General features: G+C 52.4%; 1 protein-coding gene across 1 annotated transcript in view; it reads right to left on the bottom strand.

The window, feature by feature from the left end:
• Positions 1-25,550, bottom strand: part of B4GALT5 (beta-1,4-galactosyltransferase 5) — a 39,623-nt gene that overhangs the window by 8,964 nt on the left and 5,109 nt on the right. The window contains exons 2-3 of the mRNA XM_063350234.1: positions 4,700-4,834; positions 131-244 (exon numbers count right to left, since the gene is read on the bottom strand). Of these exons, the coding sequence (XP_063206304.1) occupies positions 131-244; positions 4,700-4,834 (249 nt within the window). The remainder of the gene's footprint in view (positions 1-130; positions 245-4,699; positions 4,835-25,550) is intronic.

Raw genomic sequence — 25,550 nt, 5'->3', positions numbered from 1 at the left:
GGGCTCCCATTCATCCCCAGGTGCCTGGCACGGAAAGGTGCAACGCCAGCGAGCCAGGGAATGCCACGATGTGCCCTCCAAAGCCATGGGGAGCAGGAGAGGGGCACGGGGCCGCCAGGATGCTACTCACTCATAGAAGGGAGCCTCTCGGGACAGGTGTGGTTGGGGAAATAGGTAAAGTCTTCAGGAAGAAACGTTGTGGCTTGCAGAAAGGTGTCATTGTGGTTCAGATCAAGAGGATAATCTGGGGAATAGGGGGAAAAAAAAAAAAAAGAGAGAGGAAAAAAAAGTTTACACTTGAGCTGCTGGTCTTTTGTTATTTCCAGCCACCTCCCCTTGCCACTGTGAGCAGACTCCAAAGCCACCCATGGCTGAGGATGTCCCCATGCAGCATGAGCTCTAGACTTAACAACCCAGCTAGGTGCTCATCCCCACCCCGGGGCAGGTGGCTGCAGAAGCCCTGGCTGCCTTAGACAATGCCACACAAAAAAAATCTTCATGTTTTCTGGCCAAGGGAAGAATTTTGAGCGTCACTTTTAGGTATCGCAAACAGCTCAAAGCGAAGGAGCACGTGGTGCTTGGAAGGAAAAGCTACTTAGCACCCTGTCCCTGAAGGATGGTGGCACAGGGAGAGGGGACGTGCTCCTCCAGCAGGTTCTTTCCTAACAGGCTCAGAGAGGGAAGTCCCCAGGCAGCTCCAAATGCCAGCAAGGACTGTCAGTGAAGCAGCCTGTGCAGGGAAATCCTGCCTCGAGTCCTCCTCAAAGGATCAATAAAAACTATCACATTACATGTAGCCTTTCCTCTGGTTTGCATCATGCAAGAGCACAGGAGCCCCCGTGCTCCAGCAGTCAGGGCAGTGCCCAGCACGGCGCATTTCTCCAGCCCCACCATTCCTCTGCATCCCTTTACCTCCTGCGCAAAACCCCTCCAGCCTCCTACACCTGTAGATGTTTTAAGGAGGGTTTTACGCAACCATGAACTTCTGCTTTCTACAACAAAGTCAACAGCTTTGCACAAGACACCCTTAGCCAAGCATGACCTTTATTTTAGGCACTAGAAAAAGTTCCCTGCCTGTAGTAAAGCACCAGCTGCTACAGGAGGATGCTGCCTCTCTGCTTTCTCCAAGCATCAGATGCTTAGTAGAGGGTTGGCCTTTTGTTCCCCAGCACCCAGAGGGCACCAGCCCCAACTTTACACCCCACAGAGGTCCTGGAAAGTGGCTGTTTAGGGCTGAGCCACCCAGTCCCATCACAGGCAGCCCCCGGACCTACCAGGATGAGGTCTCATCCTTTCCAACTACCTTACCATGCCCAGGCACTCCTGCAGCAGCTGGCTGCAGAAGCATGAAACAGGGCTGACATTCACCATGCTGATTCCAAGCAAGAACAGCCCTGGTTTCTCATGAGCACAGTACAAACGAGCTGGTATTCAGGCACCCAGAGACAAGACCAAAAAAAAGAAAAAAAAAAAAGTCTAGTGTTCCCCTGCCACCCCCTGAAAGCTGTCCAAGCAGCTCTGCAAAGCCTTGGACACAAAGGCTGCAAGTGATCCATCAGCAAACAGTTGATTTACAGTAGGTAGCCAGATTTTTAAGCTATTTTACTGAACACAGTGTGAAATTCAGATATTTTTTTTTAAAGCAGCAGCTATAACCTTTCAAATTAAGCAAACATTTAATTTCAAGACCATATTGATAGCAAAAAAGTTTTAATCCTGAGAGCAACTTAATAAACCCAGAATTACAGTGTAGTGAAGTGAACGAATCGGCTGAGATTAAGAGTTAAGAACTGAAGTCACATTTAAGGATAGGGACATTTAAGTAATTGCATAAGCACAGTACATTCTCCATAGCAGAAAGGCTGCATCTAATAACCACATCATTGATATAGCAAGAAAAAATAATCTAGTGACAATTTAATCTTTTAAAGCAAAGCAAGGAGGGTTGCTTTTACCTGCAAGGTCAAAACCTTTCATTTAAATCTACTGGGACAAGTCATTGCCAGCCTGATATTTCAGCTAACTTTATTGTGCTAGTATCTACCATCACATCATTAATAACGTTATTATTAATGTCACATCATTAATAACCACTCAAATAAGTGGTACCCAAACTATCTCAGACTCAAGATGGACTTGTAAACAGAGCCTAAGGGCTTTTCAAGTATGATAGATACCATTTTGGATGTTTGATAATTCTCTAAATTTCAGTGACTGAATTCCCATTAAATTCCTATCACCAGAGCACGCTCTCAGTACTTAGTCCAGCTGACAACACATGGTGAAGCTCAACTCCCCTTTTTTGCATAAAGGGCTGCTTTTTCTGCTTGTGGAAGCACAGAAGGGACCCCTCTTGGCTCACTGAACAGGAAACCTATTATTGCATCTATTAGCAAATGATGAAAAAGTTATAAGTTACTTCCTCATTTTAATACAAGAGGAAAAAGAGCTAAGGGGAAAGAATAAATGCAGATGGATGGGGATAAGCACGCTGCGCTTGCATCAGACCACCCTGTGCTTGGTCACTTTGCCATTCAGGGTGGGATAGTGCATGTTTAGGGAATCTGCCTAGAAATTAAAGCCCCAGGTCCCAGCAAGACACACACACAAGGCAGCACTCTTGCTGCCCCAAGCACTCAAGCCCCTTGCTGGGACACGTGTGATGTGCAGGAGAGGCCGCGGCTCAGAAAGCATCAGCAGCCTCCTGCTTTCCAGTGCTCCCGTGCAGCTGAAGCGGGGGCAACCAGAGAAGGGCCACAAGGTCTTCTACCGCCCAGATTGGTTTGTCATCTGTGCCAGCTCACCCCTGGCAGCAGCATCCCTGTCCCTGCTCCGCATGCCTCTCCTGGGAAGAGGGGAAGGGATGCAGAGATGTGCAGGGATGTGACACCTGCTGCTGCCTGTGGGATAGGACATGGGCAGGAGAGCCTGGGAGCCGCTTCCAGCAGCTCTGAGTCATGACAGGGACAGCCAAGGACTTTGCTGGGTCCCTCCCTGCAGCCGTACCAGGGAGGTTTGCTCTCTCAGCCGTCACACTGCCCGCAGCGGCATGGGGAGGATGCACTAACCAGGCAGTGCCACCCACCCAGATCCCATCAAGGTGCCCGAAAACAGAGTCGGGAAGGGAAGATATGGATCCTGGTGTTAATATAATCGTTGTGGCCACAGCGCCACACGCCTTCCAGATGTCACCACCATCCGTCACGCATCTGCTTTGACCTGCCTGCCAGGGAAGGACACCCAAGGATGGTGCATAGCACTTGTCTATGTTAAAACCATCCTCGTGGCTGGAGCTCTCGAGGCAGGAGGGACATCAGCCCGTGCCTGTGGAGCTGGGATGGATATGAGGCCTGGGTGAAGCCAGTCATTTCGGTAGCAGGAGTACCAGTATCACTGACGCTAATGTGATAACCGTTTCCTTGTCTGCTGCAGGCAGCAGGAGCACACAGCAGATTTTTTGGAGGGCTCGGAGCCCCAAGGGCCAGGACCACAGCAGGACAGAGGCTCCCATCTCCACAAGCAGCAGCGGTGGAGCGTCTAACCCTCCTCCCCTCGGGGGATCAGCTACTTCCTCACCCTGCGTTTGCGTTACTTGATGTTTCCAGCCTTAAAAATAGCCCGGGCTGGCAGCCCCGGCCGGCTTTGGCAGGGAGAGGAGATGACCTGGGGTGTCGATCTCTTGCGCAAGTTGATAATTCCCCTCCCGTGCCCATCCCCAGTCAGAGTACAGCTGACCTGGCGGCCACACCACCTGCCCCTCCACAGGCCAGGCAGCAAGGACACGGCTTGTATTTTTTATTAATAGGGAAATAATCTTGCCTTGTAAAACTATCAGCCCCTGCTGATGAACCCTCACAGCAGAGGAGCTGAGCTCCACGGTGCCGCCGCTGCCCGATGCCAACCGCACCAGCGTGACATGTCAGTGGGGAAGGGACACGCTCGGTGTCACACCAGCCCAAAGGCAACACCTCACCCTGGCTTACACATAGCCTTGTGAATTTATGCTTTGTTTTACCATATTTACACCAAAACTTGTAACCCTGTTATCAGCTTGATATCATGGACAATGAACAGCCTGGGAGCGGGAGCCTGCAACTCCACTCCCTCTGTTCTGCCCAAAGTTCAATATATTATTTGTGGCAGATCTCCAGCCAAGTCATCTCAGTTCATCCTTGCATGGGAAGAGTGAAGCTTATGAGCACAGGCTCCTCCACATGCACGGAGGCAGAGCTCTGCGCACGCGTGCGCCTGGGAAGTTATTTTTTAAATATGAAACCCGATCCTTGCACTGAATTTGAAAGTGTTTACCCTCAGACTGGTTGAAGCTAACAAGTTTGAATTCCTGGAAAGCAAAGAGGTTTTCGGCTCAGCATCCCATCATTTGAGACCGTTCCAGAATTTCACCCCATGTACAAGTTAGAAGCATTTGAATTTTTAATATATATATAAAAAACCCTAATATAATTCATATATATAGTGTATATATATATACAGCAATTCTATATATAGTATGTATTTTTATGTTATATACAATATACATTTTTATATATAAAAAATAAAAACCTAAGCCAATTAATCAAAGTTCCCACCCTGCATTTACCAGCATAAATCAATTCTTTCAAGCAAGAGTGCTTCAGGTCAACTCGATTTCCAATGGAAAAGGAACCTTTGATCAAAATGACAACTATTCGAGAAATACCTGAGTCATTCACGCTGCTGTTCCTCTTGGCATAGGCACTGCGGACCACCTGCTCGTACACCTGAGCTCCTATTGTTCGCATGTTTTCACGAATCATGATGCCTTGGGCTTGCATCATGAAGAGGTAGGTGTTCACTGCAAAGGAAAAAAAAAAAAAAAAAAGGAATATTTTCATGAGCATCAGCTTTTGTAGGAATGAGAAACAGGAGGCTTTTGGAACCGTTCCCAGCCTTCTGCTTGGTTTCAGCTCCCTCCTGCCAGGAGGATCGCCGGGTCGCACGTGCCTCGGTTGCCCGACGGGAGCTGGGAAGGGCAGCGAGTCGGGAAGCGGAGGCGTAAGGCACGTTTGGAAACCCAGCTGGTTAATAAGGGGAACGTGCACCCAGCTAGACCTGACAATGCAGACTGTAATGCAGCACCGCAGCTTAAACAACTCTACCTTTTGCTGCCTAACTAGGGAGGTTTAATTAGGAAATAGCATTATAACAGGAAAGTAACCTGGTCTAGTGGAAGGTGTCCCTGCACACGGCAGGGGAGTTGGAACTAGATGATCTTTAAGGTCCTTTCCAACCCAAACCATTCTATGATTCTAAGCTGCACGCCTGGAGAAAGGCACTCATTCCTAGACTGCAGCACCAAGGGCGGACACTTACTTGGCAGAGGTACCTCAACTGGCACCACAAAAACATCCCACCACCAGTCTCTGAGCCCACCGGCAACCCAGAGCAGGCAGCATTTCACAACACAAGCCCCCTGGCTGCCTGGGGCCAGCCACCCCCCAGCCAGGTTTCTTCCCCCCCGCCCCCAGCTCCTTTCCCACTGCCCCCGTGCCCTGGCACTGCTCGGGCAGAGCTTGGGTTTCAGTTTCAGCTGACACCCGGCGCCAGCAGGGACGGGCCCCAAAGCAAACAGCAGCCAGCACAGCCCTGCGTCACCAGCAGCGCCCGCAGGAACGGCAGGACGGCCACCGCGCACGCCACAGCACCCCTCGCCAGCATCGCAGTGCCAGCCCCCTGCAGCGACGTTTTTGGCTGAAGAATGAAGGGGCGGGGGGGGAATAAATCTTGATTTGAAAATAGGGAGGAGGGGAGATCTGAAAGGACAATTCTGCACTACTAATTAAAAAAAAAAAAACCACAAACAAAACAGGTCAAAAGACACTCCAGGAGGGATGAAGAGGGCACCAGGCCAAGGAAACAACAGAGACCCTGCAGAGAGGAGAGCAGTAACTGATGAAATGTCACCAGGAAACATCCATGACAGGTCGTTTCTACAGCAGGCGTATCACAAACTGTAATAGCCTGAAACCGGTGGCTGCCAGTGCCAGGAAGGTACAGTCATTGCTGGAGTCACCGGGAGTGCAGATTAGATAGGGCACCCTGGAGACGGCACAGCTATCAGAGGGCAAGGTCCTCCCAAACACCACCCGCCAGCTGGTACCCACACTGACGCACTGTCCCCAGCCCCTGCCCTGCTCTCCCTTTCCACACTCACAGACCAAGGCAGCCTCCAGAAAGGATTTTCCAAACCCAACAGTATTTGGTTTTCACACAGCTAAGTAAATATTTGAAAGGGCAACAGAGCCCCACGCCGTGCCTGGAGCCCCCCCCACGCCATGCCCAGGCGCTGCCCATGCCCAGCCTGTCTCCAAGCCACTGGAGATTTTCACCACCAGGTTTTCAGCAGGAAGGGGGGGTCGGCTGCATTAAGTGCTTGGCAACTAAATAGCTTGAAATACAGTTTTAAATGGCTACTTCCAGCCCTGCCCTTCCCATACACGTACCCTTCGTGGTGGAGCCGGTGATGGCATGCCATCAGTTACACCAGCAACAAGCAGGGGCTGCCTCAGCCAAAGTTGCATCCAAACCCTCTTTCCTCACCCGCCTCTCGTGGGGCCAGCTCAGCAACCCAGAGTAAGCGCCGGGGGGGTTAGTGACAGCTACAAAATAAACGTGTGCTCTGGTGCAGTTTCTTGGCGATATACTCCTGTTGCAACGACAGCGAGAGGCAGCAAGGGCTGCTCCTGCTCAGAAAGACGAGGGGTTCGCTCGAACAGATCCCCAGGGGATAAGGCTCAAGGAAAAGCTGGCATTTTGATGTGGCACTGGAGGCCAGAAACAAATGTAGCTGAAATACCCCATGCAAAGCCTCACACTCAGCCTTAGAAGCTCGCACTCGGACTCATCTCCTGCTTGAAGCCCCAGCTTTGCCAGGCAGCTGCCAACCAGAACTTATGGAAATGGGAGTTCCTGGGGGAAAAAAAAACCCAAAAGTTTACAGAAATGAGCTATTGAGGGGTTAGTGGTGACTAAGGGAGCGATGCAGTGAGGCTGGCATGGCCTTGGGGTCTAGGGCAGGATGCACAGGGCAGCTCCAGCCCGACCTGCCCACGTAGGCCAGGCACAGGGCACGTCTCAGATGACCACAAGAAGATGGGGAAGTTGGGCAACTGCTCCTTCAGCTCACCAGCCCACGTCACAGCTCTGCCTCAGTTGCAAAGGCGACATAGTAAGGGGTTGATGCTTGGGGGATACAGCTCCTAAGGACATGTTTATAACATCACTCCAAGCTGTGGCCAGAAGCACTGCAGGACTCTACCAGGGGGCAACACAAACTAACACATCCAGCGACAGAAACATCATCCTTCCATCCCAACAAGCACAGCAGAATGCAACTCCTAAGGGAGGGGAGCACCGCACAGCCTCACCTCGGCCATCAGCAAACAGTGAGGGTTAGAGACTGCCCAGCTCCCTTTCCAAAAACCCAAAAGGGTAATCAAGGGCCAGGGCACTGCATCCCTCCTCTCTGCACACAGCAAAGGGTAGCGGGAGCCACTCGAGTCGAGATGTTTATCAGGAGCAGGATGTTGATAAGGGAAGGGGGAGGCAGCAAGCTTGCACCTTCCACACTGCGTGGAGTCTGACTCGGCAGCAAGGCATAACTCGCTGATGCCGAACAAGTAGTTTAGCTTTCTATTTCGTTATGCCTTCTACTCGCTGGATAAAGCGGAACCAGGTTTGGTGAAGCATGAAAGAACACGAGAGACGCAAATCAGCATCCAATCCCCGCTTCATTTAAGGAAGAGGGAGGATTGTCGGGCGCAGTGAAAGCGCCGTTTGTTCCCCGTTCCCTTGGCGGGCAGACGGAGCCGGGGCTCGGCACAGCCACATGACAGGGCTTGCTGGGTCGGACTCGCTCGGAGCAGCAGTGGGAATCCTGAACAGACTGTCACAGCAGCCACCATCCCAGGGGAGCGCGAGCACAAACAACACCAGCTTTGTTTAAGGCAGCAGTTGCCTTTTCACATATTAACCCCTTTATTCAGACAATTAAGGAGATACCTGGCCACAGTCGAGCTATGTCAACATGCCACACACCCAATGCCAAGAACCCCCCATGATCATACTGACCCCAGCCCACAGCTCCTTCTCCTGCTCCCAAAACAACCCGCAACCACAACATAAGCTTCACAAACCCCACACTTATCCAGAATACACAGTTCACTTGGGTCAGAAAACTGGATTTAAAACACATTATTGAAGACATTTCACTGCCCATACCCACGCAGTGCTGAAATTAGCGGCATGGAGCTGCCAGGGCTGGGTCTGGACCAACACTTGGTAATCACTGTACCTATCTCAAACCTCACTCCTTGGTTTCCTTCACTTCAGATGAGCAAATTGGCCATGTTTTAAATTTATTAAGCCTGACCCAGCTGACCCTACAGAGCCCAGGGCCCCTGTACCCAAAAGATGGCATTTCCCAGAGCCACAGTGCCGGAGCCACAACCAGCGGAGGAAGGAGATGCCGAGCATCCCCACTGCTGCCTTCTGCCCAGGGAGGAACCAGCACATGCAGGCTCAGCCTGAACCAGGGTTCAGCCAGAGAACAATTCTCCATGTTGCGAGATATTGCTAATCTAATCACATAGGATGATCTCGAAAATTACATTGGCCTCCTGCCTTTATTCCAATTGAGCACACAGCACTTCAGACCACATACACGCAATGATAACAGCCCGGCTACGGCTGCTGAGCAGCGGGACAAGGACAGGAGAGGGATTTTAGCTGCTGTCAGAGGAGGGTCGAGGTGCCCCTTTTCGTACAAATTTCCAGCAGACCCCCACTACCCACACAGAAAATGAGCAAAATTTAAGAATCCATTTGCCCAAATTACTGCCTTAACATTATTCTTGTCAGTTCATTGAAGGACAAGTCAACCCCTCTGGGATTTAAACACGTGCAAACCATGATATCAGACCTACGGCTTGCCACCAGCTGGAGCAGAGGCACGATGGATGCTGTACCCCTCGGGATGCTGCACCCCAACCTCCCTGCCCACAAGCAACAGGGAGGTCAAGTGCTCATCCAAGGCAGGGGTGGATGCAACAGCTTCGACCAGGGAGGTAAAGTCCAATTATATAAATGAGCGTTGAAGGCTTCCTGTAATCATTTCTCTGTTGGTATTTTCGGAGCACTTCTAATCAAGAAACAGCTGACTCTCTCATGGAAAATTAATTTTACTGTGATGATATGTACTAGAAGAGGCAGCAGGATAATTTGCAGCTCGGGAGTTGATTCGGAAGAGGTCTGAGCGCGATCCACACCAGCTACCGACACAGGAAGGGGACAGACCGGACACAACTTGCTCCTGACCCCAACACGCTTCCGCCACCTGCGGAAAGGACCTTCCTACAGCATCCCCCAGCACAGGGATGGTGCGGTACCCCAAGCCCCGTGCCGGAGAGACAGCCGCTGGGTCAGGAAGAGGGGCCAGGCGGTTCACGGCAGCCCCGCACGCCTACAGCGGTATCAGTGCCCAGCACGGCAGCCAGGCTTTCCTGAGGAAGGAACGGGTCTTCCTCTGCTTTTGAGATTTAGGGCTTTCTGTCACATTCAGCATTTTTCCCGGTTCATTACTCCATCAGCACTGCAGAAGCACAGAGAGGCTGTTTGTCAGTTTATCACGGTCTCACTACAACGTGCAGCGTTCTCCGGCCGGCACCCGGGGCTCTGGAGCAGCTGGACCCCATCCCGACAAGGGCAGTGACCGCGAGCCCCTGCCCTGCCCTGGGAGCACACATCCCAACCAACACAGTCATAAATCAATGTACAACCAGGGAAGCTGCCGCTCAACAAACCGCTTTGCCGTACATCCGAAGCGCCTGGCAGAGCTTGCAGGACGCCTGTGTGTGGGAGACACAACAGGAGATCCAGAGATGTGACTCTGGAAGCAGGGAAGGTCCCGCAGGCAGCAGGAATGGGTACTGAGGGCACCCCCAGCACCCTGCCAGGGCTGGGAGACCCTGCCCGCTGCAAACACCTCCCACAGGGCCAGGAGACAGCAAAACCAGCAGAGTCATGTCTACGTTAAGCCTTTTGTTAAGCTCTCCCAGCAGATCCCCAGCATCAACTCAGCTCCATTAGCATTAGCAAATACAAAGGGGTTTAATCAAACTAAGCCTCCAAGGAACAGATAAATAGTTATGATAGTCTTAACTCGTAAACAACCTAACTAGGAAATATAGCAGCATCCCATCTCTAATACACCATGAGACCTCTGTCGCTATTAGCGTGTTTCCCAGGCATACAGAGTGCCAGAACAATTAAATAAGAGGTTCCTATTAGTTTTAGAGAATTTAATATTAATGCCGTCACTGTTACTTAGCTCTTCGCCTATAAATAGCACAGGAAGGAATAATTTGATACGTTAAGTGGTCTAAGAATTAACAGTGCAGCAGCAGCACTGAGCTGGTAATTACAAATCACCCGTCCCCAAAATTGGCAAGTTCACAGCCTGCACGTGCACGAAGCAAGCAGGGAAGATGGGAGGCTGCAGCGATGCTCGACCAAAACCTGAATATGGGGAATTTGCATCTGAACTGTCTTAGTGAGAAATGACCCTGGGGAGCCTTCAGCAAGGGGGAAGAAAAGTCAGGTTATTCTAATAGTCCCTAAATTTTTAACATACACTTTAAGACGGCAACTTTCAGTTGCAATCCCACAGCTGGCTGAGCTAAGGTGTTTGTGCCGCTCACTTTGAGGAACAGTGCACTGATTTTAGGATACCCATCAAGAGGAGCACGACGTGCTCTGCACACATGGGAAAACTCGGAAGGCCAAGGGAACTCACGGAGCATTTGCAGCACCAAAGCACCCGTGGAAGGAGCCCTGCGGCCCGGCAGCAGCCAGGGCTGGTGGTGGGATCGAGCCCCCGGTCAGCGGGGCACCGAGCAGCCCAGCGCTGGCACACACGGTACCCGGCTCCGCGCAGGGGATGCTGCGGGTGGGGGAAACCAGAGGACACAGTTTACCCCTGAACCGGGGCAGGAACACTGAGGATGGATGTAAAAAAGTCACACAGGGCTTTGCAAATCCCAAGAGCAGCTCAACTCCCGGGCTCCGCTGCAATTCCTCTCTGCGAGGAAGGGCGTAGCGACATGTGCAGGCTGGAGCATAGAGCATAACAAGCATTTGCCCAAGTTAAATATTACCTTTCCTAGCAAGATTCAGACTCTCCTACTTTAATTGCAGCTCAGGAGATGCAATTGCACATGACTGCATCTCCTGTTTATTTTCCATCCCTCCCCCTTTGCGGCAACGGGCAGCTCTGCCCCATCTACAGCCAGCTTGCCCTCCCCATCTCGCCTCCCTTCGCCAGGGTCAGCGCAAATGCTTCCAAGGAGAAAAAGAGCATCAGCTGCCAGCAGATTTCTCCGCACGCAGAGCATAAAAGCACAGCACTGGCTGGGCACTTGTGGGCTCCGCACAGTTAAATGCGCAATAAAAGGCTCTTCAGCAGGCAGAGGGAAATGGTTGCTAACCTCTCCGGCTGGCAGCACCCGCAGGCGGCTGCTGCTGGCCACCGAAAGCAAACATTTACAGTTCAGTGTTTGTTCCTTAGGTTCATTGGGAGACAAAGTGTTGGAAATTCCTGCATCCCGGACACCATCTCGAAGCGTCAGGAATCCTGACGCCTGAGCCCGACGCTGACATAGGATAAGGATGAGGAAACAGAGGGAGAGCTTCGGTTAAAAAAAAAAAAAAAAAAAAAAAGAATTAAGTGACTGCTTCAGCAAGCAAAGGAGAGGAAGAACAGGCTTCTCAGATGCTCCCCAGCGCTGCCCCTAAAGCAGGAGGGCAGGGAAGAACGTGGGCTGCTCAGGACAACCCCACTTCTCCCGGGTCATGGGAATCAGCAGGGCTGCAAGAGAAAAAGGAAATCCTCTGCTGCAGGCAACCCCCCCCCACCAACCTGAGCATCCTACTCATCAAACAAGCAGCCTTTGGATGTGCAGGGAAAAAGGGGACACGTGGGGTGGTACTGCCCAGGAAATGCATTCAATAGGGAGTTTTCATCCGGGCTGTCCTTCACCAGTTGAAGCAATCTAGAAAACAGCCAGATCACAGCAGAGAATAGAAGACAGGCTGGATTTGGATTTAAAATTTCTATATACATCACACACCATTTAAATAGATTTTGAAATCACCGACTTGTTAGTCTTCCAAATTAGGAGATTATATCCATTGGAAAACACAAAATTGTCAAGATAAAAACAACTTAAGAGTCATAGATTTAGTGACTCAGTTCACATGGTACAAACTGCACTGTTTGAAGCTTAAACACCCTGACTTTGATGGAGGAAAAGAGAATGGGACCGTTGTTCAGGATATTCCCAAAAAAAACAGACAAAGACCTGATTTTTCAAGCATGTTTTACAAGTTCAGCGTGGCTGAACAAAAAGGGCTGTCACATGTACAACCTCATGTTTGCTGCAACCGAGCTGTTCCAAACGGGGGTCCGGGACGTTGTTTCTGGTCATTGGTTTGCCTCGTACACCAGGCTGGACCATCCCAGTTAACACACATGAAACAATACCCCCTCCCAGTTGTCATGCTTAAATGCAGGTGCAGAACTTGTGGTTACAGCATCCAGGACTGCATTCGTTCTTCGCTCAATTCAGCAAGAACGGCAGAACATCTTCCACTGCCATTTATGGCTAAAAGCATGGTCCAACTCTTATTTACATCATCTTTGTTTCCGAAAAACGTGAGCACGGGGAAAGTCCTGCTCCCTGCCTAGTTTGCCCATGATGCAACACACCCCAGGGGACCTGCTTCTTGCCATCGGAATGGCAAAAACCAAGGCAGAGGTTTCCACCCCTGCGGTGGCCTTGCCTGTGCCAAGCTGCCGGCTGCTTCGCGTCCCCAACTTGGGCAGGGCGCACCGGTGGGGACACTCGCCACAAACCACCCCACGGGAGGTGCAAAGCAGGTTGCAGAGTGCAACCCTCTGCCCGTACTAAGGTGTTTACCCTGGTAGCACCCAAGCATCACACCAGAGGACAATTCCTCCTATCAGCAGGGCAACATCCACTACCAGAAGCCGTAGGCTCTCGCCAGACCCAACGTCGGGCGTTTAGGCTTCTCGCTGGAGCCAAAGAGCCCAGACCCAGCAGAAGCCCAGGCTGCAGCGCTGCCGTCGGTACCTGCTACGGAAAATAAAGCATCCTGCAAATGCTTCAGCCCTGAAAGTGTAAAGGCTGCTTTGCAGCAAGCACAATTTGCACTGTGGAGGCTGCACCTAAGGAGAGATGCCTCCGTAGCAATACTCCAAGACTGTCCCTGTTGTAATTTCTTTTCTAGCCATTGCCAGTTACTGCGAAACCAGCCATTTCAGCAGCCGGGGAAGGAGCACTGCCACGGCCCCACCTCCACACTACGCATCAGCCTGGCTCGGCTGCTGAAGAGCCTGTCAGCCCTTTCAACTCCTAAAAAATTCTCCGAGCTGAAATTCTTCAATCACGTGGGATTATTGTTGTCCCAGATTTTAAAAGGCAGCAGCTTGGAGCTCCCTGCCAAGGGTACTTTCACCATACAGTGCCATTAAGACCCACAGCAGCTTGGCCTCCGCAGTACGATTACAGAGTTGTTCTTGTCTGCAATAATTAAAGACTGCACTGCAAACAGGGAGTACAGCTGCTGTGTTTTTACACGATGAAAAAAAGCTATCAGAAAGAGGATGCAACTTTGAAGTTCCAGCATACAGACCATTACCTATGGGATTTTGTAAGAACTCTGATGTCCTAAAACATTTATTAGCTTTGTTGGGAGCTGTGTAGCCTTGGAACACCTAACGTTTTTTATATGGTTTTCTTCCACCTGACAAGCAAACTGCTGATACAGCTGCTGTAAATAAATCAACCAATTTCACTATCAGAGTAGGGAATGACTTCATTGGAAATAATTCATCCCTCTATCTATGAACTTATTTAGCACTTAACTAAGAGATTACACGTCACATCACAGCCTGTATGATGCCTTCCTGGGTGTCAGCAGAAAAGCGATGGCATGAGAGCTTGTTTGGGATGCCTTGAATCGGGGAAAAAAGGAAAAACCCTACCCTCCATCTCCCCATGCCGCAGACCTCTGCTGCACGCTCCGGGACCAGACCCCTCTGCAGGGACAGCCATGCAGGGAGGCACTGTGCCCTGTGACTTCCCCCCAGCATTACCCTCCTCTCCCTCCCTCTGCTGACTCGTCCCTCCCGCCCCCCATGGCAAACATTTACCAGCAGCGCTGCCACCCTGGCGCCAGTCATAAGAAAGCCCTAAACCTTATCATGGGAAGGGGAGGAGGAATAAAGTGCCCTGGTATCAGAAACCAGATTCATACCACCCTTTACCACAAGCACCACGCTCGCAGAACTGTGCCTGACGTGCTACCATTAAGTTACACATTAATCCTAGATAAGCAGAAACAAGGCTATTAAGTGAGTGAGCTCAGCAAGGGATAAGAGCATCCGCAGCCCCAAGCTGTAACCAGGGTTCAGGATCCACCACAGGGCAATGGGGACGTTGCCGACCGCGAGGGATGGGAAGCTTGTGTCCCTCAGACTCCCACCCCACCAGGTTTTGTTGGGTTTATACAAACAGGGGAAAAACCCAGAGCAAGTTCAGCAATATTGTTTTCCCTGTGAGCAGGCTGTGGGGACAGGCTGCCGGGCACCGAGCCGCGCTGCCCACAGCCTCCCAGCAGCGCGGGGCACGGGGTGCACTGCCTGTCCCATCTGCATGGTGGCTCTGCAATTGCTTGCGGACTTCCAAGCCAGAGTTCTTCCATATCACCCCCTCCCTCACAGCTCTGGAGAGGGATGGGCACACGTAGGGGCACACCGGGGAACAGCAAACACCCCCTCCCCACATCCCACTCCTTTAGCTCCTCAAACACAGCAGCAGTTGAAGTTTCTTGGAGTTGTGCGTTTACCGAGGGATCTGACCGCTCGCTCATTGATATGAGCGACAGGATAGGGCAGAAAAAAAGTAAAAATAAATAAACTGATCAATTCCAGCCTGCCTGCGCCCAGGATTCAAGCTCTGCAAACAAGAGTCAGACATTCCGCTACCCTGGAAAAAAAGATAAACATGCTGGGAACAGGAGGGCAGCGTTCCCCAGCCCCGCATGGGATGTGCATGTGTGTCCCTGTGCCCAGCTCGGCCGTGCTGCCCCAGCCTGCCCACTTGTCGTGGTTTAACCCCAGCCAGCAGCTAGAACCACGCAGCCACTCACTCACTCCCCCCCCATTTCGGATGAGGGAGAGAATCGGAAGAGTAAAAGTGAGGAAAAACTCGTGGGTTGAGGTAAAGACAGTTTAATAGGCAGAGCAAAAGCCGCACACACACGCGTAATGCGTGATACCACATGGTACGGAACAGCCCTTTGGTCAGTTGGGGCCAGCCATCCTGGCTGCATGTCCTCCCAAATTCCCATGCACCCCCAGCCTACTCGCTGGAGGGGTGGTACGAGAAGCAGAAAAGGCCTTGACTGCCTGAAAACACCCGTGTGCTATCCAAAGTCATTTCTCATCCCAAACCCAAAACATAGCACCATACCAACGGCCAGTAAAAAAGTTAACTCTGTCCCAACTGAAACCACACCACCATCGCACAAGCCCCTTGGGATAAGGAGGCGGCACGTAGCAAACAAGGAAGGAAATTAATTTTAACACGCGGGCACAGTTTGGGTTCAGATATGGCAGCTCGGGGAGCCCATCCACAGGAGGCTGGCAGGGGTGCACAGCGCCCAGAGGCTGCTCCAGCCCCCATCACAGTGTGTGATCAGGACCCGGGTGGGCACGAGCCAGGCAGAGGGAAGCAGCTCGGTGCTTTGCCATCACAGCACAAGGCTGGGCTCTGGAAAAGCCAGGAGTACGCTGACACCCTCCTGGATGAACAGATCCCTGAGCAGAGGCACGGCAAGATGCCAAAGCCCAGGGGGGTGCTCAGCGTGCAAACTGCTCAGAAACACAACCTCTAAAAGCAAACCTTGGCCAGAGCCTGCACCAAGGCGGTGCAAGTCCCTGTGGCATCTCCCTGGTCTAGGCTTTTAGTCTCAGATGCAGAGGAGGAAGCCCTTGTGCTCACCTGAAGCTGTGGTGATTCTGGCATGGGCTTCCCAAGCAACTCCCCGTGAAGATACAGAGCCCAGAGGTGGTGCCAGCCTCCAATTTCTGTCCCCTCTCACATCCAAGTCCCATTTAAGAGTATCCTCAGCCTCCGATGCCCACATTGCTAGTGGGAAATTAAAACTCACAAGTACATCAAGCATGCTATGAGGTCTTGGGGATGGCACGTTTCCTTTGCACCCTAAAAACCTGCACCAAAATACCGCATATCTCTATGTGCATCTCATGAAGATGCACCAGAGCAGCTCCCCAGAGGTCTCAGGGCCAGGGCGGGCACTGGGCAGCACAGCATTCCCTTGCCAGCCGCTGGGAGAGCCCCATGCAGGACAGCTGGAAACAACGGCAGCTTCATCAGGGGCTTAACTGTGCCATGGGGAAGGAGGTGATCGGGGCTGGCATCCCACAGACCCTGCCCACACCACCCCCTCCAACCCACCGAGCACAGCACCAGCCTGCAGCAATACAGCCGCCCATCCTCCTCCTCCCAGCTGAGGCACCAGCCCTTCCCTCCATACTGGATAACGAGATTACACTGATTTATCCACTCAAGTTACTCGATTTGTCCAGGTTGTGTTTGCTTCTCCAAGGTATTAGAGCTAAACACCATCATCATCCTCCTCCTCCGCTTCCCTGTCCCCCATGTGGCCAAGCCCTTGGCAACACTTGGCAGACACAGCCCTACAAATGCCACGATGCTCTTCAGCATCCTGCAATTTGGGGGGGTTTTGACCTGCTCCCGAGCCAGCTGTGGATGCATGCCCCACATGCGAAGGTCGGGAACAGCAGAGAAGTTCAGTGCAGGTACACACAGGTTGCTCTTCTGCAAGTGCAGCCCTTCCCTGATTGGAGCAGTCACTGTGCCGCAGGGGACTGTGGCAGAGTCCTCTTCCATCAGTGCTGGATTTTGCCCCTTTTGGAGACTCAGGAGCAAAGCTGGCAGTGAAAATCTCCCCCCATCCCAACTCCGGGAGCCCGCTGCCACCCCGGCATGGAAGCCCTGCATGGGAACTGCCACCTGCTGGGTTTTGGTACCCATCGAATGCAAGTGACAGTGGGAGCCCCGGCCACAACTGGGAACCTCCTGCGCCCTCAGCATACCCAGGGACATAGCTCAGCCCAAGGCAGGGGACGGTGGCTGGGGGAGGGCGGGGTGGGGGGAAAGGTTTGGTGTCAGCACCCGCTGCGAGCCCCGCTTTGCTATCAGCTTTCTGCAGCGCAGCAGCAAATGAGACAATTACTATGTTGACTGGCGTTTTTTCTTTTTTAATTAGGTGAAAGCAGGGTTAACCTAGAGCGCCCTGAAGCCGGGCTCCCCCCCCCCCCCCCCCCCCCCCGGCCCAGCTCCCTCCATCTGCTCTTGCCCTACGGCCCTTCCCAACCCAATGCACAGAGCAGCGACCCTGGAGCTGCTGAACAGGACTGGTACCGGCAGACACCCCGCTGCCGCAGCCTAGAAACTGTACGACCATTCCATACAAGCCAAGAGACCAGAAAGCCGGCACTGACGGGATGATCGCAAGCTAGCAAGCCTGCCGAGGCCTCTGAAACACTAACGGATGCTTGACCAATCCTTTCCTGTAAATGCAACCGCAAGTTAGAGCAAGAGGACACGCAATGGGCTCAGGCTGGAGGAGAACTGAGGCAAAGCCTCATTTGCAGGTTTGATTAGCAATAAATTAAGCACGGGAACACTTTGCACCCAGCTGTCAAAAAAAAAAAAGCTGGGCCAGCGCTGCACAAGGGCTCAGGCCAGGTCCAGGAGAGACGGGGCAGCCGGGGCGAGGGACACCCACAGATGGGGCACAGGGGTGAGGCGGCTGAATTTCTCTCCCTGTATTCACCCTGGGGTTATTTCCACTGCAGCACACAGTGAGGAACAAACACGGAGAAGTCTGAGAATCAGAGGGTAGAGAAGTTTGCTCAAAGCAGTGCTGGGGCTTTGCAAATGGGAAGGAGCAGTGACGCTGCAGGGAGCACTGGGACCTGCTGCCGTGTGAGAACTGCACAGGTTGGTTCACCTCAGAGCAGAAGTCACCAGTATCTGTCCTCCAGCACAGATTCCTCCAGACAATTTGACGGGGGTGTTTTCTGCAGGCAGTGCCGACAGTCACGTTCGCGGAGCGGGAGAGCCGTGAGCTGTGGCTGCCCTCCTCATGTTGAACGTCAGCGAGACAGAAGGTGGTTACTGGAATAAACTTCTCTTTTTAAGAAACAGGAAAGGTGATTTGAATAGCTGGCGTATTTTCAAGAACTTGCTCAGCTAGGTTGGGACAGCTCGCCGCACGCAGGTGAAGCGGTGCAGGGCGCCCTGGCAGCATGCAACCATGGGCACCAACGCACCTCACAGCAAAAAACCCCAGTCTCACAAGAAAGAGATAGCCACGCACCTCGGATGCCCTTGTCCTAACCACTCCGGACAGAACCCAGCACGCGCAACAGCTCTTCACTGGAAAGTAATTTTAAACCTGCCTCAATATCTGCTGATAGCGACACTTCCTTCCACCCGCCTCGGCACGCAGGCAGAAATACAGCGGGGCTGCGGCCATGTCTACCACTGCCAGGCACCTCCTCACCCCAGGACAAGCTGCCCGTGCCCAGCCGAGCCTCACAGCCAGCAGCTGGACCCTGGGAAAGGGGGAGAGCTGCTCTGCTGAGCTCCCACAGCAAAGGCCAGAGCAAGGAGTGAATGCCTCTGGGCTAAGAGAGCAGCAAGCAGCATCGCCTGCTTTATTTCTCTGCAAACCAGCACCTCCACAGCCCAAGTCCCACAGGGTCCCAGGGCAACACTGCTGTGGGGATGGGGACAAGAGATGAGATCCCTGTGGGCTCCAACGCTGCTGATGGCCACCGCAGAGGGGTGCAGGGCTACCTGTGAAAGTGCTGGAGAATCTGGTCCCTGCTGCAGAGCCACACGAGCTCATGCAAAAGGTCACAGCTGCTTTTCTAGAAGGTGAAAGCCTGACTTTCAAATGCCAGAGCATCTCCCTTACCTGCCAGCATGGCGCTTTTAGATCTGAAAACGTGGCTGCAAACCGAAAGCTAGAAAAGGAAGCCTTTTTCCCCCCCAAATCCTCTGGGATGCTGAATGACTAACAACACTCGCACGCTCCTACCTCCTCATCACTTCAGACTTTTCCCATCTGGTTTTGCATTTGGTCACTGCTGCGGTCTGAAACCTGCCTGCTGATCTACCCGGCTTCTTCGAAAGCAAGCCCCACCGCGCAGAAACGTGGCTGAATAACACTCTCGCTCAATAGCTGGTCTCCAGGCCGGCATTTTCGAGGGCTTTGATCCATTTCAAATAAGGCAATAAGCTTAGCCCTTGATTAAATACATAGCATAATCCACCTAAATCTTGTTAGCTGAGAAGCAAGTCGCTCGTCTCACTAGTTGTGGGTGGCGTTGCATTTCGCTGCCAGGCAAGCGGGGCTGCCCGCAGCGTGAAGGTGCCCCCCGGGGACACATCCCAGGCCGGCAGAACCACTGGGGCAGCTGGTGACCGCAGCAAGGTGGCGCACGCCGCTTGCCACCACCGCTCCAGCGAGCCCACACGGACTCAAGGTGCAGAAGTTCATTGGATCCTTCTGCAAAGCTTCTCCCTGTAACCGGCAAAAGCAACACATGGAAAGAGCTTGCCCACTCCCCGTTGGAGGGCACAGGGAGGGTGCCTCCGGGCTTGCCCTGCAGCCAGGGCAGTGGGCACCTGACAGCCAGCAGAGAGCTAAAAAAATTCACGGCAGGAGAACTCCCTGAGTCTGAGCGAGGGAGCCAGGCTGCAGCGCAGAAGGAGGATGTGCTGCAGCTTTGGGGAAATTTCACACCGTATCGGTCATGCTTTCCCTTCCTCGGGAGGAATGAATCAGTGGCACGGCATTTGTACAGCCTGAGCAGAAAGGCCCGGGTGCCGAGTGGGAAGCACGCCACGACAAGGGCGACTATCCCCACTGCCTGGCACTGGGCGAGACGGAGGGCGCAGCCAGGGTCAGCCTCACACAACCCTGCTCCCAAGGGCAGCATCGCCGTCTGGCTGCTGGGGTCAGCTCTCCCCAGCTGTGACAAGGAAAAGCAGCACCACGTCCCTCCCGGCTCCCAGGTTGCCTCCGCGCTGCCCAGCGCAGATACACGCATGCTAGTGCCATTCCCAATGGCAGGACACTGGGGATGGAGGCAGTTTGGGAAGCCAAGCAAAAGAAACCCTCCTTCCCTAGACGAGCCCTGCTCCTCTCCCGCTTGGCTCTGGGGTAACTATAAATTTGCAGGTGAGTCTTTCAAAGCGCACAGAGGCGGAACACCAAGTAGGGGAAAACTATGAGGATGGTGTTTCCCAGAAACAAGGATGCTCTTTCCCTGCCTGGGGCTGCGTGACCCTGCTCCCCGCCGGCAATTCCCGCTGCAGCCGCTTCCACCCAAACAGAAAAATCAGGCTAGGATGCGGGACAGGAGAGATCTGCTCCCAAGGTTACTGCATATTTCTTATTTGAGTCATTAGAAGACAAATTCCCTGAAAAGCGCTCTTGCTCCCTATTTCTCTCCACGTTTCAGACCTAGCAGGTGGGGACCAGCTCCGCGGGGAGGTGACCCAACTGATCCCAACCCGCAGGCAGGAGCCCTGCAAATCCCTGCTCCATGCTGCATTAGCAGCTCTGAAGCTTCCCACAGCAGCCAGGCACGTTTCAACAGCCACTGGCAGGATTTTGAGTTAATTTAACCACGTTAACATGTTATGTGGCTTCTGTCATGTCAATTACCTTAAAAAGCACAGGCACAGATCTCGGCGGGAACGCAGGGAGGAGGAAAAAAAAAAATTGATCTAAGAATTAGTAGGGAGGAAAAAAAAAAAAGTCTTGGGCACAATCCCAAAGCAAAGCACAGTCTCAGGCAGATCAGGAAAAAAAGCTTCACAGGATTTCAAAACTGAAAAAATGCAGCCAACAGAGGCAATATCTGCTTTAATCAAATACTAGCCAGGAAGGCTCAGCAGAGCAGATCTCACCAGTCACCAGCTGGTGTAGCAGGAATCAGCCTTTTGGCATTGGCATCCTCACCCAGAACCGGGCAAGGGAAAGGGCTGCTCGCAGAGGAGCGGGGATGATAAATGACAGCAGTTGAGCATTGCAGGGGCATTTCACCGCTTCAGAGGTTGCTGCTATAACAATCTTCTCTGACTCAGCAGCTGAAAGGGACGCTGGGAAGGAAGCACCATTTAAAAAAAAAAAAAGTCATGCATTATTAATATGGACTCTGGCAGCAAGACATGAGTTGGAAAAACACCGAGGGAGAAAAAAAATATGACTGCAGAATGAGAGCGAGCTGCATGTGTGGAAGCATTTCACACTCCTGCGGGAGCTGGCTGCGCTCGCAGGGCTGCTGCGGCCGGGGGCCACCCTGCGCCCCTCCGCGGGGTCCCCGGCTCCAAGGGAACCCCGCGTTTGCCGATAGGAACTTAATATCCACTATCTTCTCCCTCGAAGCAGGTTGCTGCAGCCCTAGTTGCAGAAAACACCACACGCCTTAGGCATGGCCCAGACTAGTTTCAAGCTGCGACAGCTCCGGGCTTTCCTGCCGTGGAATACAGCCATTTTAGCCTGTTTATTCACACGTGGTCTCTGCATCACTTGCCGATTCCCAGCAGCTTCTCCCTTGTGCTTCCCGCCCCACGCAGCCCCCAGCCCTGCCTCAGCAGAGCCCTGGCCGCGCTCCCAGGTATTTTAGGAAGAGCAGCCATTGCACAACGTGCCCAGGGCTCCCGCGCCACAGCCCGCAGCCTCCTGCCAGCGCGCCCACTGATGCAGAGGCCACGCGAGGGAGGAACAGGGATGAAACGCTTCACTTTTCCTGCCAGATAGGTAAGGGGAAAAAAAAATAAAAATAATATTAATATATCAGTTAGCACTTGACTACCTGGTGCACTGCAGTGTTTGCTTTCCTCTTTTATTCTGTATGCTTTGTACATATTTTTTTTTAGTTTTTTTTTTTTAGAGGCACTTTATAAACATTAGCGTTCACATAGCCATCTTCACCACTTTCTATCCAAAATCCTTGCTCAAGACACAGCCTCTCCCAACCTGCTGCCACGGGGAGACACCACACATTAAGGCATCACACAGACCTCCGCCAGCTCGCCCTTCCCGTTGCAGGGCAACCCTCCGATCCCTGCGCAGGAGCCTTTTGGCAGCATATCAACATATTAAAAGTTTCAGCGCAGCTTGGTCCCCAGCCTCTCCGAAGCAAAGGAGGTGGCTAATGCAGTGCCAGGGTTCAAGAAGTTCCTTTGATCGTTTGCATGGCACTAGCATTCAAGCAAAACCAATCAATTATTTTGCCATAAAATTCCCCAGATACACAAACAAACACTGGCTGAAGCTTGCTTACACCATAGTCCAACCTGCAGCTATGCAACAGGGTGTTTTGCCTTTATTTGCTTTCTTTCATTACACATGCAGTGGCATCCTCCATAAGAAATATTTCCCAACATTTACCTTTCAGATTAGAAAGGCACAGGGAGGGAACAAGCTGCTTTATGGGTCCTGTCTCACCCTCAGCAGGCTGGGAGCCCTGCACAGCCACGCACCCCCTCATCGGGGTGGGAAAACAGCAGTTTTCTAAGGCAGCAAGCTCTCCCAGAGCAGGGAAACTGAGGCACAACCCGGAGAAAAAACACCTCACAGCGCTATTTAAATCCACATCCCCTGGAAGCATCCTCTCCCTTGCAGCAAGGCATGGGGACAGGTGACCCCCCCACTGCACAGGGGCAGATGGCCAGCACCCCAACAGCATCTTCAGAGGGGCCCCGGGACAAGACCTGCGCATGGGGCAAGGCTTCTGGAGGGGTTCATGCCAGCCTGGGGATACCACACGCAATCACAGGCTTGCAAAGGGAAGAGCCCGTTGGTTTTGCACCTCAAAACCAAAAACCTAGAAAAATGAGCTTTAGGAAGTCACACACACAAACCTGGCCGCACGCTTTCAGCTACAGCCCAGCCCAAGCAAGCGCTAACCCCCCTCGCTTCCTCCAGGGAGCCAGGAGTGAGGTGGGAGCTCAAACTGAGCTTCTTGCCCCCCTGAAAAAACAAAGTGTCAAATAAGGTGCGCTAAAGCTTATGGCTTTATACAAAACAGCCGCAGTCCCACAGAGATCCCCCAGACCTGCCCACCCCTGGGCACAACAGCCCGCTCCTTCACTTCGGGATTGAGCAAGAAACCCCAAAAATTCCTTTTGCAATGGAAAAAGGGCCCCACCACCCTACCCATCACGCTCCACACCACAGCTGTGCCCCCGAGGACGCGTCCCAGCGGGATGGGGGTTACCCGTGCTGTCCCTCTGCCACCCCCGGGACCCTTGCAAGCAGCAGATGAGAATGGCCCGGAGCAGTTTTCCTGCTGGGCACCAACATCCCCCCTCATCGCCCCTCGGTGTTTTGCTCCACCTTTCCTTTCAAAATAATAGCAGCTCCGGCATAATGCTAAAAGCTCTGGTGTTTTTAATGCTCTCACGTTCTCCAAAAAACACACCCGTAAAACATCTCTCAAAAATTTCTGATTTGGTTTTTTTTTGCTTTTGTTTTTTTGTTGTTGTTTTTTTTGTTTGTTTAGTTGGTGGGGGTTTTGTTTTTGTTTTTTTGTTGTTTGTTTTTTTTTTTTTTTTTTTTTTTTTTTTTTGCATTTCAGCCGCACAGTCCACCGTTCGTTTTCTGCTCCATCTCCCCAAAGAGGACTAATACCCAGTATTTAGAGCAGGCGCTAGAAAACCTTCAAACACACATCAGCCACCCTACCACACCAGCGTCAGGCAAAACCCCGGTCAGAACAACAGTCCAAATGCCAAGGAGAAGGAAAAGCCAACATGAAAATAAACGTTACTAAAATAACCCAGCAAAGGTTTTGTCAGAGTAAACACAGATTTTATTGTTAACAATGACGCTTCAAAAACAAAGCTGTTCAGGGAAAGACTTTCTTGCTCTCTATAGCTGCGTATCAGCTTCTCTTCCAGAGTATTCATCCCTTGGTGCTGCCACGGGGAGAGCAGAGGGCTCTGCAGAGCCTTACCCAGCCGACAGCACATCCGTCCCAGCCAGCACCACCACCAGAGGGTCACCACTGCCACCCTTGTGAGGGCCCCCAGAAGTTTCAATAAAATTAAGCATTTAAAGATTCCTTGCACTGCCTGGATATTAAAACCCACCAACAGCATTCAAACAGGAACAAGTGCAAACATACAGCTCCACACATTGCTCATCTCCATTCCCTGCAGTGGTCCCCAGGGTGTCCATCGTACCCTGCAGAGCAGATGCTGCCTGAGTTAATGCAATTAATGAGTCCACCTGGAAAAGAGGCAGAGGATCAGCTCAGGAAACAAAGCAGCAGTATCAGAGCCCTTATCTCCATCAGAGCCGGCAGCCACCTGAAGTGACCGAGTGCCTGCTGAAGCCCTGGCCTTCCACGGCTTCCCAATCCCACGAAGTTCTCCTGGAAGTCTGGGCTGACAGCACTAATGGTTTTGATTTAACATTTGGTCCTTTGCAGATCATTGACATTTTGAAGCATTTAATTTGCAGGAATGAACTGATACACAGAAGCTTTCATGACTGCTGATCAGCTTCCACCAGCCAGGCCTTCCAGAGACAGACGGATGAAACGTGAACTCTTCACACACTCTCTGCAGTTGCAACACCCAGAGAGCCACCAGCAAAGTAACCCAAACCAGACATGCCTGACAGACAACATGGGTGCTTACATGCAAAGAAAACCTAGTAATTCACCTGCCCTCAAAGAAACCTTGTAATTTGTTAGCCTTGACCAAAAGGTGGTCTCCAACTGATGCTCTGCACCACCAGCGCCTTGGATGCATCGGCACAGGAGCAGCTCTGTGCAAGCAGGGCTGCAGCCGCTACCCTGCCCACATGTGGCTTGTAGGAGACCCAGCGCTGGGTGAAAGCGGTGCCGCCCAAGGAGCTATTTCCCACAGCTGCCACCGGTCTCCTTCCACACTTAGCACAGGAGATCCTGAGCTCAAGTTCTTGTATCAAGGAGAGCTCGAGGATTTCTTACTACCCCCAGTCAGATCCCATGGCGGCAAAAACCTCCATGGGATACGCTGAGGAACTAGGCTGTTCCTTCGGTTGTGAAATGCTGCTTGGCAAATCTTTTGGGGAGAGGAGGGTGAAGGAGGGCAGCACTGCCGGTATTTCATAGTAACCGCCTTATCCTGCAGAGGGAAGGCCTAGAAGATGAAAGCCGGGGCTACAGCAGCACAAACCTCGTTTCGTTATTCCGAGCTGCACCTTCACCTTCTGTCCCTGCTCAGGTAGTGCCCAGCCACACAGCAAGCCACCGGCAAACCCAAAAGGGCACCTGTGCCCAGCCTCTGCCCGGCTGAGCCAAGGCCACC

The sequence above is a fragment of the Chroicocephalus ridibundus genome, chromosome 12 (genome assembly GCF_963924245.1).
Source record: "Chroicocephalus ridibundus chromosome 12, bChrRid1.1, whole genome shotgun sequence".
In the NCBI taxonomy this organism is placed as follows: Eukaryota; Metazoa; Chordata; class Aves; order Charadriiformes; family Laridae; genus Chroicocephalus; species Chroicocephalus ridibundus.
This window is presented reverse-complemented; position numbering and strand designations above follow the sequence as displayed.